Source organism: Cyprinodon variegatus, unplaced genomic scaffold (genome assembly GCF_000732505.1).
Source record: "Cyprinodon variegatus isolate N-32 unplaced genomic scaffold, C_variegatus-1.0 Scaffold19, whole genome shotgun sequence".
In the NCBI taxonomy this organism is placed as follows: domain Eukaryota; kingdom Metazoa; phylum Chordata; class Actinopteri; order Cyprinodontiformes; family Cyprinodontidae; genus Cyprinodon; species Cyprinodon variegatus.
Genome location: NW_015150472.1, coordinates 953693 through 973567, shown reverse-complemented (window position 1 = coordinate 973567; position 19875 = coordinate 953693). Strand labels below are relative to the sequence as shown.

The 19875-nt window shown below is 36.1% G+C and overlaps 1 protein-coding gene across 1 annotated transcript in view; it reads left to right on the top strand.

Annotated features, from left to right (window-relative positions):
- tnmd (tenomodulin) overlaps positions 1–19875 on the top strand; it is a 103792-nt gene that overhangs the window by 58515 nt on the left and 25402 nt on the right. Inside the window, exons 3-4 of the mRNA XM_015389133.1 lie at positions 5135–5275; positions 18383–18490. Coding sequence (XP_015244619.1) covers positions 5135–5275; positions 18383–18490 — 249 coding nt within the window. The remainder of the gene's footprint in view (positions 1–5134; positions 5276–18382; positions 18491–19875) is intronic.

Here is a 19875-nt window from a genome sequence, read left to right as displayed (position 1 = left end):
TACCATTAGAACACTGGAGTGATAGTTGCTGGAAATGGGCCTCTATACACCTATGTAGATATTGCAGCTAGAATAGTCATTTACCATATTAGCAATGTATAGACTGTATTTCTTTAAAATTAAGACTAGTTTAAAGTTATCTTCATTGAAAAGTACAGTGCTTTTCCTTCAAAAATAAGGACATTTCAATGTGACCCCAAACTTTTGAACAGTTGCCCGCGGGTGGTTTCCCTTTTTTCCTCAACATCCAGGTCTTCTACCAGAGGCCTGGGAGCTTGGGGGGGTTCTGCGCAGTATCTTTCCTGTTCCTAGAACTGTACTTTTCTGGAGAGAGATGTCTGATGTATTTCCAGGGATCTTCTGTAACCACTCATCAAGTTTTAGGGTCACCGCCCCTATGACAATGGGCACCACTGATGCCTTGAACTTCAAGATTTTCTTCAAATCTTCTCTGAGCCCCTGGTATTTCTGTAGTTTCTCATGTTCTTTTTTAACTGAGGTTGCAGTCACTTGTTATTGTTACTGTATGTCAACCCCGATGGCTTTCCTCTGCTTTGTGTCCACCACCACCATGGACAAACTGGTATTTATATGCATTAGATAATGTACTATGTTCACAACAGCTTTTAAAAGAGTCAGTCCTCAATACAGGAAGGTAAAATACAATATTCTGTACAATATTCTGCAAAAGGCTCCTAACCAAAGTGGCATAAATCACACTGAAGGTTTTTCCTATGTTCTTGAGTAAAGGTATTAAAAGAGGCCTTACAAAGGCTATTCATTTCTATTTTCAGAATGCCAATTACTGTGCACAGCAGCAGCTTTTGCTATTGAACCAGTTTAAGTCAAACTGTTGTAATACATTATTATCTATTTCAACCCGGTGTGCTGGGTAGATCCTCTCTGTTGGATTTTCATCAGACGAGACAGCCTGCTGAAAATGTAATTCACTGTTTTAGTATAAATCAATAAGCCCCCCAAATCTATTCCCTAACTCCCACCTTTATGTTAATACAAAAGAAATTCCCAAATAGGACTTTAATGCACCGCACAGACTTTCAAGGGGTTTAATAGCCTCTATTTTATCTATAACTGCTCAATTGACACTTAAATTTCGAGCCCATCTTAATTTGCCTTCTCTTGACAATTTTCTGTTCAACTTCTTTTCAGAGCGCAGTCCTCTGCAAGCCGTTTTAATAGAGATTTATTGGCTTGTGCCATTCTGACAGTGATCATCCATTAGGAATTATATCCCATTTGGACATCATGATTCCTTTCTCGCCCACAGAAAAAGAGTAGGTCTAGTGATCATTTTCTGTAATGTTGCACATTTAGCACATGTCTTAGAAGCTGTGTACAAGAATGCCAATACAAAGCAAGTTAAATACTAAATAAGTGGATAAATTTAGAGTGAAAGCTAATTTTGCATTAGAACATTAGAGGACATTGAGATGGTTCTGATGGGGGATATAAATCCTGATGGACTCCCCATCCGAGTATCTTCATTAATCATGCGTCTCATTGGCAAGGCTCTGATTTGCCACTAAGACAGATGAAGATGAACTCAGCAATATATTTCTCATCATAACACAACCCTCACATAAATATTAATAGCATATTTTCAGCTGGTGGGCATGAATCATTTTTTCAGACAGGGAATTTTAAGAGCTATCCATGCGTGTCCAAGAACAGTACATAAAGCGAGTGGTTGTGATAAACAACACCGCTTAAAGGCAACACACTGGAGAGAAAACCTCAACTGTAGCTGAGATTTAAAATGTCTTTATTATGATTTCTTGAGGCAAAAATCTAAAAGTGCATTTTTACATGTGACCTTTTAGTTTGCAAACACAAATATTTGACTTCACCAAATCACTGTTATCCAAAATTATACTTTTTAAAGGTATTTAAATTACTCACCACATAAATTATATTTCAAGGGGATATTTTTTCCTGCTACACTGAGATATTCCTCTTCCTACTGCATTATGAGGAATCAAAAATAGGCGTGAAATTCTTATATTTTAAAGCTGTTCACTGTTAAAATTTTATCACCACGTCGTTTGAACCAAAGAGAACAGAAATGGAGATAAGAAGAGCAAGAAACAGTAGAGTCAAGCGCTTCATACATGGGGGATATGACCCCTATATAATAATGGGGTTTCACATTAAAGTCTAAATTAAATATTAAAAGTTTGGCAGAAAACTCATGAATGGTTCTCAGACTATGATTGGAAAACAGAGTCATAGCAAAGTTGTCTTAAATAAATTGTTTTCATTTTGTCTCCAAGGAGAATTGAGCGATGCAGCAAACTAAAAATGTTATGCATTTTTTGCATACAAGCTTTCACACAACTCAACACACTGATGACATAAAAAACATGAAATATCGAATATGAAATGGTTTAGAAAAAGTATTTCAAACCTAACTTCGGCCACCATCTCAAAACAGCTACCAAACATGTTTTTCTATGCAGCTAAACCATAGCTCTCCTTCGGCCAACTGCTATAAGGGTAACACACATGCCATGTTTTACTTTTTATTATAGGGCAAAGATACATAAGGAGCCTATTATTGCCTGTATTTTTGTTTGATCCTTTGTTTCCCAATGAGAAGCATTAAAAGGAAAGTTCATTAACTGGTCATTTGATTTAACAAAGTAAAAAAACAAAAAACCTGTCATGACGACTGGCTTAATTATTTATTATATTCACCTGTCCAAAACTGCCACTGCTCATCTGATCCACCTGCTCCTGCCTCTATTTAAGGCGCTTACATCCAGTTATCAGGGGCAGATTATTCTCTCTGCCAGTTGAGAGAGGGTTCTTAGCATTCATCAGTGTTTCTGATTACTTGATTCTGACCTGATGTGCCTCTCAACCACTGAGCCTGCCTGTTCCAGTCTGAACGCTTTGCCTGAACTGTCTTTGGACTCCTGGACCTCTGAACCAGTCTGTTCCTGTTCTGATCTGTTTCCCTGGCCTGGCTTTGGACTCCTGGACTTCTGAGCCTTCTTGCTCTGATATGTTTGCCTGACCTAACTCCGGACTCCTGCGTGTTCTCCTGGGCTGCAGCATCAAGGACACTCTGGGCAGTGGGGTTAAAGTTGTCTTAAATCAATTGTTTTCATTTTGCAGCAAACTGAAAGTGTAATGTCTTTGTTCCATACCAGCTTTCACACAACTCAACACACTGATGACATTAAAATTATGAAATGCTGAATATGAAATGGTTCAGAAAAAGTAATTCAGACCTAACTTTGGCCAACATTTCAGACCAGCTACCAAACCTGTTTTTTTTTCCAGCACCTTAACTACAGCTCTCCTTCGGCCAACTGCTATTGGGCTAACACATCTGCCACATTTTATGTTATACATTTAGGGCAAAGATACATAAGAAGCCTATTGTTGCCTGTGTTTTTGTTTGATCCCTTGTTTCCCAATGGGATGTATTAACCCTTTAAAGCCCGATCCAAGAATAAAACAAAACAGAAAATTACTTTTTTTTGGTTTGAAGTCCTTATTTGGCCTTTTAANATTATTTTTTGTGTAGTCTTCTGCCCTCTGTTATCAGGTATATCTGATTGTGTACAATAGGATTTTGAGCAAAGTTTTTACCATTAAATTATGCAAAAGGTGACAGACGCAAAACATTTCAGAAACCGTATGTATCAAATATAATACAGTTGGCATAACAGGGTTAAAGGGAAATTTCATTAAGTTGGTGGTCATTTAATTTATCAAAGCAAAAAAAAATTCCAAACCATCTGAGTGAAAATGTCATTTAAATGTTATTGTTTTTATTGAATAATCATCATCCACATTTTTGTTTCTGTAGTCACAGCTATGCCAAATTACTACCAGACCTGTAAAACTAGGAAATCACTTAAAAAAGAACCCATATGACATGATGAAGCAAAACAGCATGTCCAGCTGCAAATACATTCAATAAATACAAATTAATTAATGTCTGTTTGTCCAGAAGCCATTTCTAAGGTCTCTGGGTTGAACGTTAAACAATATTAAAACTTCCCATGAAAGAAAACCAAACTCCATTAAGAGCATATTAAATATGTTATCAAGGAGTTCATGAAGAGCCCAGAACAAAATCTGTAGTTCTGCAGGCCTTGTTTGCCTGAGTTTAATGTTCATCTAACAGTAAGTGATAGATGGGACGGTAGTGGGACCTAGCCAAAGTCTGAGTTAAATATGTTAGCTACTGTGGTGTTACCTTAATCAAGTTGTTAATGCTCAAAAAAACAAAACAAAAAAACGTTTTTAAAAAAATTTGCGTGGGTTGTTTACAGAAAACCCTCAAAGACTAGGCCAAGTCATCCTTCACAGCCCTGCAAAACACTGACCTATAAAAAAAACTTGATGACAGTTGTTAATAATAAAGATGGTACAAAAAATAATAAATTAGTCGAGGAAACTTTAACTTTTGTATGAATGGTGCTTGCTTGGACATCTCTTTCAGCTCCCACCATATGTATAAGAAAACTGCTTTATAACTTATTTTGATCTATTTTTTGTGTAATAATTTAAATTTTTTGCTTATCTAAAACATTTGGCTGAGATAAAAATAAATCCGGCAGGTTATGAATACATTCACAGTACTGTCGCATTAATTTTAAACAGCTTCTTTGTGTAACATAAGCCTCTTTTGCATTTCAGATATTTATATATCTGACACTTCTGTTTTCATTTAGCTTTCTTTTTAATAAGATGCAAAGATTAATGTAACCCTACTAGCTGGTGTTTCTCTTGATATTATTTTGTCAACGTTTTTCTTTCTTTTATTTATTTATTTATTTATTTATTTATTTTAGGGGAGGGGGTCTGTTAAAGCGAGTCTCTATTTATTTATTTTTTTCTCTATTTTTTTTAAAATCCTACAATACAATTCTCCCATGAACGTTGTTTCTGTTTTGCTTTTTATTTAAAGATCAGCTGTCAGCGTGATCCAGGCTTGTTTGAATTAGCTATCTAAGAACCTTTCAGAGAATTTTTGTTTAGGCCCATAGCTATGTTTGACACATATTTTAGCTGGGCTTCAGCAACAAAAAACCGTCTTAATGTTCTATCTCTTTAATGACCTCAACTATTGTATGATGAGTTATTCATATCATTGCAGGTGTATGACCATGGGTTTAAAGCTGTGGTGGACGGTGAAGAGATGAAGAGTGTGGTGGAGATCAAACCAGACGACCTCACTGAGATCCTTAGAATGGGAAACGGCACTAAGGAGGTTGTGGAGGTGCATGACTTTAAGAATGTAAGTAAAAGGTTAAACAAGTCTATATTGAGCTGACCCTTTTTAATGTAAAAGTGACACTTCAATTGTAGCTTCAGTTCAGAAGGTAAACACTCTCAGACAGCTTTTATCTTTTGATCAGATCAATTAACAATTTTTTCTCTCAGGTTTTGTTCCATTTAAATTGAAAAATTGTTTGACAAACCACATAAATATTGGAAAGATTAATAATTTCTTTTTTAAAACATTAAAAAATTTAAAATAGTGCTTTTTAAAAATATTTTTATATACACATGAGTAAATGGTGCTAAAGCAGAAGCAGAAGTTGAGATTTATGTGCATTCAACAGCCAGGAAAGCACAATCAGTCTTACTAAAAAAAGTGCTTTCTTCCTACTAATTCTATACAGCAACTTCTTTACAGTACAAACACAAACACCATTAAGAAACCCTTCTCTACGTGTTTCTCACACTTTTTTCTCAACTGCAATTTTGTCTGCAGTAAAACTCATTAACTTACCTTTCATTCCCAAATCCTGCTTGAGTGTGCAGCATGTTCCACATTCTGCACCTAGGAGAAAGGAGTGTGCAGCTTGACTGGGTAATGAATGCTCTTACTCTCACTCCATTATTTACTGTGAAATGTTGGGGTTGTGAGGCTGAATGTTACAGGATGCGCTTCATCCCAGACAAAAACAAAAAACATACCGAGCAGTTATTGTTTTTGTTACAATGGTGTTTGTGAGTGGAAAATGAATCAATAATGAAAATCAACTCAGAGAAGAACTACTTCAACTTCTGAAGTCTCCATCTTCCCCACCAATAAAAGTAATAAATGTATTTCTGTATGAATAAATAGGAAACATGAATAAACACATCTGCTTTTTGTTGTCCCACTTTCTGTGGATGAAAAGGAAACCATATAGATAGGTTTTTCTTTCTTTTTTTTTATGTGGTCCTTCACCACTAAAATAAAGAAACTAAAAACTGAATGCAGTGATTTAAGACTCGTTGTAAGAGAAGAAGCAAAAAAAAAAAATAATAATAATAAAAGCTACAGTGGTTTGTAGGTAGCTTGTGCTCAGTTATTTTAGAATTGATTTTTTTAGGATAAGAAAGAGTGAATATCCTTGGTTGTTATAGGGACCAAATCACCTTCAAATATGAACTCAATCAAACCTGGGAGCTGTTGAGAGGAGTGGAAAATGAAACTATTATTCCCCTAGGGCGGTGAGCCACTCTCTTTGTACCAGCTAGGGAAAGAAGACACCCTGAGAAAATATTGTCTGGTTAATCTTTATACTGCAGCCTTCAATCTGACTTTTTCAAAATATTTAAATGTATCAACTTTTAGCTCAAAATGGTCCAAACTTTTGGCTTTGTGCCTTCTATATGAGATTGCTATACAGAACAGCTTCTTAAAGGGACAATAAATAAGAAATGAACTGTAAATTTAACCAAAACCATACTCATTTGTCACCAGGGATGGAAGTAACATTCCGGAAAAAACAATTTATTAACAATGTCTCTGTAACGTTTTTCTCCTTTCAAACCTAAAGGTACAGTCCGGAACTACTAGGGTGCAGTATATAGACCATGTTTACCTCCTGGTCCTGAGTTAATTATGTTGGTATAAGAGCAGCAGCATCTAAACATGGAAGCCAGCAAGAGAAGCAGTCCAGAAATGGTCTCAACAAAACCTAACAAACCTCGACATCCTTCTAAAGTATTTGCTACTGACAGTGGCTGAATGATCTTGACCTGTCATCTTGAATTTAGCTGCATGAAATCCTTGTCTGTAGTACAGCCCCTAGTTTCCGGAGGTGGGGGGCTATGTGTTTGGTGTATTGAAATGCTAGGTGTCTTTACTACTTATCGCTAACACTTACTGCTATGATAATGTTTGCACTTACATTTCTAACATGTTGCTATATGTTTTAATCATCATAAGAGCATGCAAGGTTAATAAAAGATATATACAGCCAAATAAAATTGAAACCCATAATTCACAACAATTGCAAACCAACAGATATAAAACATAAGACCTGAAACGTAACAAAGAGAACTGGGATTTATACAGGAGTGGGAAAATGACTGGTGATGAATGGATGGAGATTTGACTATAAGGGAAACAGTGAAGCAATTATAAAACAGAACATTAAATGATCAATTTTCCAGGTTTGGATACATCAGGTATAAATAAGTTATAATTTCTGTAATTTGTATGATTATAAATTGTTTCTGAATTGAGTTATCAGTTTCTTAAAATATCTTGCCTTTAAATAGGTTTGTATTTCATTTTTATCCCTGTTCTTTTTGATATCAACTTCAAATTGGGTTTAAAACTACAAGATATGATTAAAAAGTTACTGAGAAATACACAATGGATAAACCAAAAATAAAGAGCCATTTCACGTTTTATATGTGAGGTATGGTTCCCTTGTGTAAACTCCCTATGGAACATGTTCCTATAGCAAAAGGTGAAATAAGTTTTAAAAAAGAACAAAACAGTTTCAGTCTAAATTGTTTGTGTGGTTTTTGCCCTTAACCAAAATCTATTTCATGTACTAATACTTTAAAGGAAGTCTGGTCATATTCAGAATTCAAACTTTTGAAATATGAAATTGTTACATACTGTTCAATAAGTTATTAGTGTTTTTAATTAAGAGTAATTTCATTTGAATTTGCTTTATGGACACAGCCCTGTTTGTCAAAGAGCACTACTGCCACCTACCGGTTTGTGACGTCACGGTGTGATATTGGCTGTTGAGCAAGTCCTAATGCTGTATCTGGTGTTTGTCAAAATGTGCTATTCTACAACTCATCTTGAAAACATTTTTCTTCCAAATGTTGGCTACATATTGATCCTCTCTCCAAAATCCTCCCTCTTCAAGTTGGAAATCCAACGACGAACTCGTGGTGGATTACGAATCAGAGAGGTGAAATAACACTTCTTTTTTTTCACTTTTACCTGATGTATTACAACATCCAACTGCCATGCACATGGGCATTGTCTATTTAACCATAGCTCTTGCGAATTTCAATGATGAAGTCCTCTCGAAATCTTAAATAATTGTTGTTGGTTGCAGATGTGTCTAGTAGCTCCCATTGATTTTGCTTGTAAAGCGGGAAGAATGGCGCTAGGCTTAGAGCACCATGACGTCACTGTCGGAAGATGTCAGGAGTGAGGTGTTACTATATTTGGGCAAAATGTCTGGTCCTACACTCATTGCTTGCGACTAAAATTTTTTATTTTTTATTTCTTAACTAATTAACACTTAAATCACTGAAAACTTATTAGTTTTAGGTATAGATAACGATCCATTGACCATTCCTTGCTGACCGCACTTTTCCTTTCCATTCCAACTATGGAGTGTATTTCTGATCTTAGCTCGAGCTATCATGCAGAAATAAGCTTATACACTGAGGTTAAAATTAAAAAAATAACTTTCTGGTACTTGTAAATATATCATTCTAATGAGAAGAAAAATATACAATTTATTAAAATATGAATTAAGAAATGTTTATTAACAACATTAATCCAAGGAAAGAAGTATTATAAAAAAGTTTGTTATATATTTAAAGCTCCAATATAACCTTCAGATCTAATCTTGATTAAGTGTATATGTTATTAAATCATAATTAGGGGAGACCAGGTGACAGCAATTTAAAGCTTTATAAATATCTGAATGTTCAAACCTTGTTACAGCAATCAGCTAGCAGCACCCTAACATTATGAAAATTAAAGTAATTTAAGTTCACAAAGCTGTAGAAGACCTTAAAAGAACAGCAAAGTGATTTCAGGGGTCATTTCCTTGGTTTGTACCGTAATTAAGCAGTGGAAGTCAGCAGAAATAATAGTTTTAAAGTGGTAGACCAATAAATCAAAACAGCTTGTTGGACTGCTAGAGAGGAAAATAAAACCCTCTATCTGACTGCCAGAGGCCTGCTGGATGATTTAACAGATGCTTTGGTGTTTCTGCTGGGACATTTGACCTTGACATAGAAAAGCCTTCCTTTGTCCTCAAAACAAAACAAAGCATGGAATTTTTTTAGACTTAAACTTTGAAAAGTTGTAAAACAAATAATATATTTGACAAATGATTAGTTTGGGTTTGATTGACCTTTAAAGACATACAGATGTAAAGATTACAAAAACTGTTGAGGCTGGTTTAAAAAGAGAACAAATCAAAAAATATATGTATATATTTTGAAAACCCCTGTAATGACAAGAAATGTGTTTTGTTTCCTATGAATTTCAACCAGCAACATGTTTTTTTTTTCTTTTTGTACGAGTTTGTAGGGGGGAGCAATGTGTATTGCTGGTGTCTGACCTTAAATAGATTTTTTTGTACAACTAAAGGGATATACACGCCCGTTGAGGTATTTGAAAGTGCATTTTTCATACAAAAATAAATGGATAAATGCAAATCTGAGTTCTTGGGCATGCGTATTGACTATGGGTATGCTGGTCTGACGGGGTATGCTGATCTGACAGAACACCGAAAAAGAATTCATAAAGAATTCTCGTGCAGAATTTATCTGGTATATTGTTTTATCTCAACAATAAATCAATTTACAACTTAGATCCATTTAACAGGCATCCAGTCTAAGTAAAACTCCATATGAGGGTAAACATCAATGACCGACCACTTTTTTAAATGTTCATGTGCATCAGTTTCATTTAAAACAGACAGAACTGTCTTTGTTCTGTAAAAGGAAAACACATGTTATAAATGTTTCACTTCACCAGCTCATGTTAAACAAGAGTAAGCAGTGTCTCTCTTTCATTTACCACCTGGCAGTTTTTGATCAGGCAGCACAGACACAACCTTCAGACATGAAGGCTGCTACCTCTCTGCAAAGATATCGGGATATTTGGCTCCTTTTGTGCTGCAGAAGCTGTCAGTAATCAGTTTTGGCTTCCTTCCTTCAAATGGCATCTAGCCTGAAGTATGAGGTATCCAGCTGCAATAAATAAACACAGATGCTGTGAGAAAACAGCAGATGACAAACATTTTCAATAAGAGATGTTCTTGGTAATTAAGTTCTTAGTGTTTTTCTTATTTTTGGGTGGGCATTTAAATTTTATTGAACCTTACCCACAAACATTATATAGAGCATTAGGAAATAAAACTTTCAATCTCATTCTTTCCAGATTGTGCTACTGAAACGGCATCTGAAATGTGTTAATGTAGGTTTTATGCATTTTTTCGTCTCAGATAGCCTTTAGCTGTGAGGAGATATTGGTCAAATTGGATTTTAAAAGAAATCTAACCTCTTTTCGTCTGCTATGACCCTACTGCCTCCTATTCTCCCTGCAAATGAAACTGAACCATCAAAACTTGCCTCCAGCGTTCATCCATCTGAAAATTCTTTGGAGCATCTTTTAAAATAAATTCATGACTTCTAGGAACTCTACTGATGATGGTGAGGATAGCCTACAGAATCATAACATTCTCCCTGGATTACTGTGGTTGAGTCCTAAATACAGAGAGCTGAAGAAGGACTGGATGTAAGAACAGATAGCTAACCTGAAAAATCTGGTGAAGTTTTCGTACAATGCATAATTCTAATTTAAAATATCTAAGAATGCAGGCCCATCGGATAACAATGTGTAAAATGTTAGAATATATTGGTAATTAATACAATCACTAGAGGCCATCTGTGTTTGTAAATCTCCCTTTTTCAAATGGGTAATGTAGTTAGTTTACTATAATATTTCATTAGTTTGGAGCCTACAAAGAGAGGGATCTTTGACCCATCCTCTTTCACAATCTCTTTAGATGACCCAGAAGCCTTGGTCCTTATGCTCTACATTACAGTATTCTGCAGCTTTTCTATAGGATTTAGGTTTTTGAACTGGGATTGCCATGGAAGGTTGATTTTGTCTGGTTAATCACTTCTGTGTTTTATAGACAGGTATTTTGCATTCTTTTCCTGTCTGAAAGTTATCCAATTTTAGTTTTCTGGTACAGAAAAAATCCTGGTTCATCAGAAGCCTATAAAGAACCACAGAGCCACATGATTTTTAAAGTCTATATTTTGAAGAACAGTAAGCCCACAGAATTACAGGTCCTCAGCATACTAACGATTGAGCATGTATTTTTTAACCCTAAACCCATGTGGAAAGTGTTTTGCTAAAAAGCTTAGTCTTAATCTTAAATGACTTTCGATAAGAGTCTCAGTGGAGTTTTTAAAAAATTAATTAAAGAGACCTAGTGATTGATACTAGTCCCTGTTTTGGTTCTTGAACATCAGCACTAGATATTTTATCTCCGGTGCTTTGGTCGTAAAGCTTCATTATTGTGCTACATTTGAAAATAAATAATATCGACAGTTAGAAAAGCACTATGAGAGTGCAGCCCTCCACCAAGCAGGACATTTTGTCTGATGATCTGGATCATCACCATAAGGTTATGTGTTGTTCCTTAACATGAGGGACACCTTATTTAAAAATGTTATTGAAAACCGTCCACAACTTTTCAGTTTATCCTTTACACAGACAGACAAATTCTCCTAAACACCAAACTTGCTTTGCTAAGGCAGCTGTAGCTACAATATAGTTTTCCACCATTAGTGTGTGAATGAATTGGTGAATGACTGAATGTACTTGAAAGCGCTTTGGTCTCTATACTGTACAAGTACTGTACCATTTACCATTTACACAATAGTCTGCCTTAGCTTCTTAGACAGTTATCTGCTGCAGCAGATAATTGCATTCCTACTCAGCGGCCACCAAGGGCTGCTGAGGCCTATTAAGTCAGGTTAGTGGAGGTATGGAAACACCTAAATATGCAGGACAGTGGGTCCTGAGGAGGAAGTTTGAAAACCACTGTTATAGAGCAATTACATTATTTTGTACATTCAACAAACACATTAGGTTTATTGTATCAGTATCACTAATACCAGACTGCATTTTACTTATCATATATAAAGGAAATTGGTGGTATCAAACATATTTTTTAATATGATGAAAAGGACAGAATCTTTTTATTTTCATATAACACAGTTTAAATAAAGGAATTATAAAATGTATCAAATTATTTAGAATAGCTATTTTGCTGTCAGCGACTGAAATCTCACTCCAAGCTCAGATCAAAGGTAGAGAGCCCTATCTAGCTTAAAGAAAAGGAAACATATTACAGAAAGTACAATACAAATTCAAACAACATGACTTTTTTTTTCTATTTTCAAATGATTGCTAGGAGACCCAATATTTGGGCTATTGAGGATTTTTCTAAAAGTAGTCATTTTTTAACAGGGACATTTTTATGGTCCTGAATAAATGTGCTAAAATCAGAGGTTGGATTTCAAAAAAGTTCTGCCTTTTTTGTTATTAGGATGGATTTTTTATGGTGTAACTAAATGTGTCTGCAACTTTAAATCAATATATTTAGCCTTTAAAGTATTAACCAAGCTAATACTTGCTGACAGCATTTTAGCTATTACTGAACTGGATATTGCAAACAGACACAAGCATTTTATGGAACGCTTGGAGCTTGAACATGCAAATATCTCAGCACCGTCTATTAAACTGAAATCACTTTTCCATTTCTTTTCTCTGTGTTAATGTGTCTTTCTTCATTTTCTGCTTGACCAAGCCCAGTAATCATTGTATCTCATCACAACGTCGCCCTCTTTCCTTCTGCCGCAGCTCACCAACACAGCTGACCAAAATTAAACAAAGACTCATCACAATAAAGCCTGGCATAAACATCATGCTTTTTCTGCACAGACCATTATTGTGCCATCCTCCTTTACTGCAGAGATAAAAATCACCAGTAGTAGATTATGACAGCCATCACTTTGTATTGTGTCTCCTGCAGCTGGTATCTAGTTTTTAAAGGGACAGTGCTGAAACACATGAAAAAAGGCTGACATTATAGCCTCATGGTCAAGTTAATAGATTTACAAGTGATGTCAAAACAGACGTGTGTTACTGTAATTAAATAAAGACGGAATCTAATCCATTATTGTGCCCTGGTTCATGCAACTTTTACTTCATACATTTTTAAATTTAAACTGTCAGATGTAGATTCAGCTGTCTGTTCTAATACAGAAAGCTGTGAAAGCTGCCATGCTCTAGAAAAAGTACGAACAAAAATAAAAAAATGGATGCAGAATGAGCCCCAGAAAGTCTTTCAGCCATATTCTGGGTGAAGTCTTAGATTTACACAGAATAGCAGCAAGTAAAAATCAACAGATCTTCTTTACGTTTTGAGGCAGCGTATGTCAAACTGAATGGAGCCAGGGTCCGCACAGTGGAGGATCATCATTGGAGCTGAAGAGAGCGTCTCCACACTTGACTGCACAGATTAAGAGAGTGACGGGGACCTATGACTGGCTAATTCAATAGGAGCACTCTCTGTAGAAAACACTTCATTCTCAACAATGTCNTTTATTTGTGAAATGATTTACAGACAGATTCTCATAATTTTTCTTTGTTCATCTTTGTAGAAAACCACACACACACAGATACACACTCATGTGAGCCCATCACACGTGCCTTTATATGTATGGCTGAACCTCATGAGCTAATTAAAAGGAAGTAAAGCTCAATTCTGGACTTGGACATTCCTTTCTTTCACTAACTCACCTGGACATATATATCAGCTGTTCTAACCCGACACCCTGGAGTGATTGTTTATCCATACCCAACATAACCGAATCAGCCTCAGTCTTCAATACAGTATTGCTGGTGTCTGACCTTAAATTGTTTTTTTGTACGACTAAAGTGATACACGTCCGTTAAGGTATTTGAAAGTGTATTTCCCATACAAAAATAAAGCGTTAAATGCAAATCTGACTTCTTCCCGTGCATATTGACTATGGGTATGCTGGTCTGATGGGGTATACCGGTCTGACAGGGTACTCCAGTAAAGAATTCGTGCAGAATTTGAAGCGAAAACCATTGGTGCTCTTTTTTTTTTTTACTTTATCTGTTATATTGTTTTATCTCAACTATAGAAGCAATTTACAACTTAGATCCATTTAACATGCATGCATTCTAAGTAAAACTCCATATGAGGGTAAACATCAACGACCGACCACTTTTTTAAATGTTCATGTGCATCAGTTTCATTTAAAACAGACAGAACTGTCTTTGTTCTGTAAAAGGAAAACACATGTTATAAATGTTTCACTTCACCAGCTCATGTTAAACAAGAGTAAGCAGTGTCTCTCTTTCATTTACCACCTGGCAGTTTTTGATCAGGCAGCACAGACACAACCTTCAGACATGAAGGCTGCTACCTCTCTGCAAAGATATCGGGATATTTGGCTCCTTTTGTGCTGCAGAAGCTGTCAGTAATCAGTTTTGGCTTCCTTCCTTCAAATGGCATCTAGCCTGAAGTATGAGGTATCCAGCTGCAATAAATAAACACAGATGCTGTGAGAAAACAGCAGATGACAAACATTTTCAATAAGAGATGTTCTTGGTAATTAAGTTCTTAGTGTTTTTCTTATTTTTGGGTGGGCATTTAAATTTTATTGAACCTTACCCACAAACATTATATAGAGCATTAGGAAATAAAACTTTCAATCTCATTCTTTCCAGATTGTGCTACTGAAACGGCATCTGAAATGTGTTAATGTAGGTTTTATGCATTTTTTCGTCTCAGATAGCCTTTAGCTGTGAGGAGATATTGGTCAAATTGGATTTTAAAAGAAATCTAACCTCTTTTCGTCTGCTATGACCCTACTGCCTCCTATTCTCCCTGCAAATGAAACTGAACCATCAAAACTTGCCTCCAGCGTTCATCCATCTGAAAATTCTTTGGAGCATCTTTTAAAATAAATTCATGACTTCTAGGAACTCTACTGATGATGGTGAGGATAGCCTACAGAATCATAACATTCTCCCTGGATTACTGTGGTTGAGTCCAAAATACAGAGAGCTGAAGAAGGACTGGATGTAAGAACAGATAGCTGACCTGAAAAATCTGGTGAAGTTTTGGTACAATGCATAATTCTAATTTAAAATATCTAAGAATGCAGGCCCATCGGATAACAATGTGTAAAATGTTAGAATATATTGGTAATTAATACAATCACTAGAGGCCATCTGTGTTTGTAAATCTCCCTTTTTCAAATGGGTAATGTAGTTAGTTTACTATAATATTTCATTAGTTTGGAGCCTACAAAGAGAGGGATCTTTGACCCATCCTCTTTCACAATCTCTTTAGATGACCCAGAAGCCTTGGTCCTTATGCTCTACATTACAGTATTCTGCAGCTTTTCTATAGGATTTAGGTTTTTGAACTGGGATTGCCATGGAAGGTTGATTTTGTCTGGTTAATCACTTCTGTGTTTTATAGACAGGTATTTTGCATTCTTTTCCTGTCTGAAAGTTATCCAATTTTAGTTTTCTGGTACAGAAAAAATCCTGGTTCATCAGAAGCCTATAAAGAACCACAGAGCCACATGATTTTTAAAGTCTATATTTTGAAGAACAGTAAGCCCACAGAATTACAGGTCCTCAGCATACTAACGATTGAGCATGTATTTTTTAACCCTAAACCCATGTGGAAAGTGTTTTGCTAAAAAGCTTAGTCTTAATCTTAAATGACTTTCGATAAGAGTCTCAGTGGAGTTTTTAAAAAATTAATTAAAGAGACCTAGTGATTGATACTAGTCCCTGTTTTGGTTCTTGAACATCAGCACTAGATATTTTATCTCCGGTGCTTTGGTCGTAAAGCTTCATTATTGTGCTACATTTGAAAATAAATAATATCGACAGTTAGAAAAGCACTATGAGAGTGCAGCCCTCCACCAAGCAGGACATTTTGTCTGATGATCTGGATCATCACCATAAGGTTATGTGTTGTTCCTTAACATGAGGGACACCTTATTTAAAAATGTTATTGAAAACCGTCCACAACTTTTCAGTTTATCCTTTACACAGACAGACAAACAGACAAATTCTCCTAAACACCAAACTTGCTTTGCTGAGGCAGCTGTAGCTACAATGTAGTTTTCTACCATTAGTGTGTGAATGAATTGGTGAATGACTGAATGTACTTGAAAGCGCTTTGGTCTCTATACTGTACAAGTACCATTTACACAATAGTCTGCGTTAGCTTCTTAGACAGTTATCTGCTGCAGCAGATAATTGCATTCCTCCTCAGCGGCCACCAAGGGCTGCTGAGGCCTATTAAGTCAGGTTAGTGGAGGTATGGAAACACCTAAATATGCAGGACAGTGGGTCCTGAGGAGGAAGTTTGAAAACCACTGTTATAGAGCAATTACATTATTTTGTACATTCAACAAACACATTAGGTTTATTGTATCAGTATCACTAATACCAGACTGCATTTTACTTATCATATATAAAGGAAATTGGTGGTATCAAACATATTTTTTAATATGATGAAAAGGACAGAATCTTTTTATTTTCATATAACACAGTTTAAATAAAGGAATTATAAAATGTATCAAATTATTTAGAATAGCTATTTTGCTGTCAGCGACTGAAATCTCACTCCAAGCTCAGATCAAAGGTAGAGAGCCCTATCTAGCTTAAAGAAAAGGAAACATATTACAGAAAGTACAATACAAATTCAAACAACATGACTTTTTTTTTCTATTTTCAAATGATTGCTAGGAGACCCAATATTTGGGCTATTGAGGATTTTTCTAAAAGTAGTCATTTTTTAACAGGGACATTTTTATGGTCCTGAATAAATGTGCTAAAATCAGAGGTTGGATTTCAAAAAAGTTCTGCCTTTTTTGTTATTAGGATGGATTTTTTATGGTGTAACTAAATGTGTCTGCAACTTTAAATCAATATATTTAGCCTTTAAAGTATTAACCAAGCTAATACTTGCTGACAGCATTTTAGCTATTACTGAACTGGATATTGCAAACAGACACAAGCATTTTATGGAACGCTTGGAGCTTGAACATGCAAATATCTCAGCACCGTCTATTAAACTGAAATCACTTTTCCATTTCTTTTCTCTGTGTTAATGTGTCTTTCTTCATTTTCTGCTTGACCAAGCCCAGTAATCATTGTATCTCATCACAACGTCGCCCTCTTTCCTTCTGCCGCAGCTCACCAACACAGCTGACCAAAATTAAACAAAGACTCATCACAATAAAGCCTGGCATAAACATCATGCTTTTTCTGCACAGACCATTATTGTGCCATCCTCCTTTACTGCAGAGATAAAAATCACCAGTAGTAGATTATGACAGCCATCACTTTGTATTGTGTCTCCTGCAGCTGGTATCTAGTTTTTAAAGGGACAGTGCTGAAACACATGAAAAAAGGCTGACATTATAGCCTCATGGTCAAGTTAATAGATTTACAAGTGATGTCAAAACAGACGTGTGTTACTGTAATTAAATAAAGACGGAATCTAATCCATTATTGTGCCCTGGTTCATGCAACTTTTACTTCATACATTTTTAAATTTAAACTGTCAGATGTAGATTCAGCTGTCTGTTCTAATACAGAAAGCTGTGAAAGCTGCCATGCTCTAGAAAAAGTACGAACAAAAATAAAAAAATGGATGCAGAATGAGCCCCAGAAAGTCTTTCAGCCATATTCTGGGTGAAGTCTTAGATTTACACAGAATAGCAGCAAGTAAAAATCAACAGATCTTCTTTACGTTTTGAGGCAGCGTATGTCAAACTGAATGGAGCCAGGGTCCGCACAGTGGAGGATCATCATTGGAGCTGAAGAGAGCGTCTCCACACTTGACTGCACAGATTAAGAGAGTGACGGGGACCTATGACTGGCTAATTCAATAGGAGCACTCTCTGTAGAAAACACTTCATTCTCAACAATGTCACCTGGCTCTCCTGTGTGATATATCCTGCCATGAAGTATTATACAGCCACAGTGTAACATCCCCCCCCCCTTCCCACTTTTTTTTTATATCAAGCTTTGAAGTAAGAGCAGTGTTTCAAAAGTCCAAGCAGTCATCAATTTATATGAGGAGTTCAAAACACACCTCTTCTCACTCATTAGGCTTAACTTTAACAACTTTGGCTATCAGTAAAAAGCTGTGTTTAAAACGAACGCCCCAGTTCTTACGGCACATCCACATCACAGACAGGCCGATGAATGATACATATATCTGAATTTCTGAGTGTCTCTTCATTTCTTTTTCCTTTTCAAAAGGGGATCACTGGGATAAGGTTTGCAGAACATCAGAGGTGCTACATCAGGACCCAAACTAAGGAACTACCCACGGTGACCGAGATGAAGGCTGAGGACAGAGAGATGCTGGTACAGTATGCGTTCACACTCTCCTATATGCCTCTTTTAAATTGCTGCAGTCCTGCAGGAGACTGTCATGCATATTGTCAGGAGATAACCAGAGCTGAGCTCAAATCCTCAGTCTGTCCATCTCATCCTATCTCGCCTTCCCTCTGACTGAGAAATAAACAGGAGTTTGTGGTGCCTGTGAAACTACCAGAAAGCAAACCACAAACCCTCTGCCTCTTTGTGGCCAACATCAAATGGGGCTTCGCTGTCAATCTTGAGCCAACATTAATTTTTAATCATCTCCTCCAAAGGCTCTACCCAAATAGCCTAAAGGGGGAAGGGTTGTTGAAGAGGTCTGAGCAAAAGGTAACCCATTAAAATGGTATTTTTAAGCAAAGTTTTTCTTTATAAAATTCACAAGGCTCCCCCTCACCAAGTTTAGGGTGATCTGGCTTCTTAAAGTTGAATGTGAACTTCAGAACAAGGAGTAGAAAAAAATTCAGTCAATCAAAATTCCCATTTTTCAGTGTCACACTGAAATTCAGCAAGTGGGCCACATGTTTAAAGAGAAAATCCTTTTCTCAAATGCCTCAGCTTCTAGCATACTCTCATTTACATTTCAGATTTCAGCTAAGAAGAAGTGGCTGGCAAATATCTGACGCTCCCCACTGCTTCATCTTAAAAAACAGAGTAAGCCAATTGTCACTCCAGCTTTAGTTTTTAACTTTAAGAACACAAGCTGTTACACCAAAAAGCACTGTTTTTGTTCCTTTCATCTTCATATTGTCTGATCCACGTTTACAGATACTAATTGCCCAGGCAGCGCCATATGTCCTTGCCATCTCTGTCTTCCTTTGTGTACTGGAAAGCCTAATTGGCTCAATTCGTAGCTCTAGAGTGAAGCATGAAAGCACTGAAAAGTGACTTGGGCTCATATCAGTATTAATGGACACCCTCATATTTAATGAAAAATAATGATTCAAAGGGCTATTTAAGTTGCGTTTTACTTTAATTTGCTCTCACTAGTGCAACCTTACCTTTAAAAGGAAAAGTTTGCTGGCACCCCGCCCAATTATATTGCAAAGGCTTGCCTTAAATCTTACCCATCAAAAGTTCTTTTGACTAACTTATATTTTTATTCAATTTAAAAAAATCATATTTCTATTTCAGTATTTATTATTTTGAACACTGGGGATTCAGATTAATCAGAGACACCAAATGTATTAATCCTAATAAACATAAATCATCTTTTTTTTAACACATTAGGTGAATCCCATAGACAGTGATCTCTAAACCCAGTACAACACCTCCGGATCAAATTAGGTGAAAATCTTGGTGAGGAGGTAATCCAGCCATTTGATTAGCTTAAGTTGGAGCAGAAATAGATCTATACCTGAAGGGAAAGT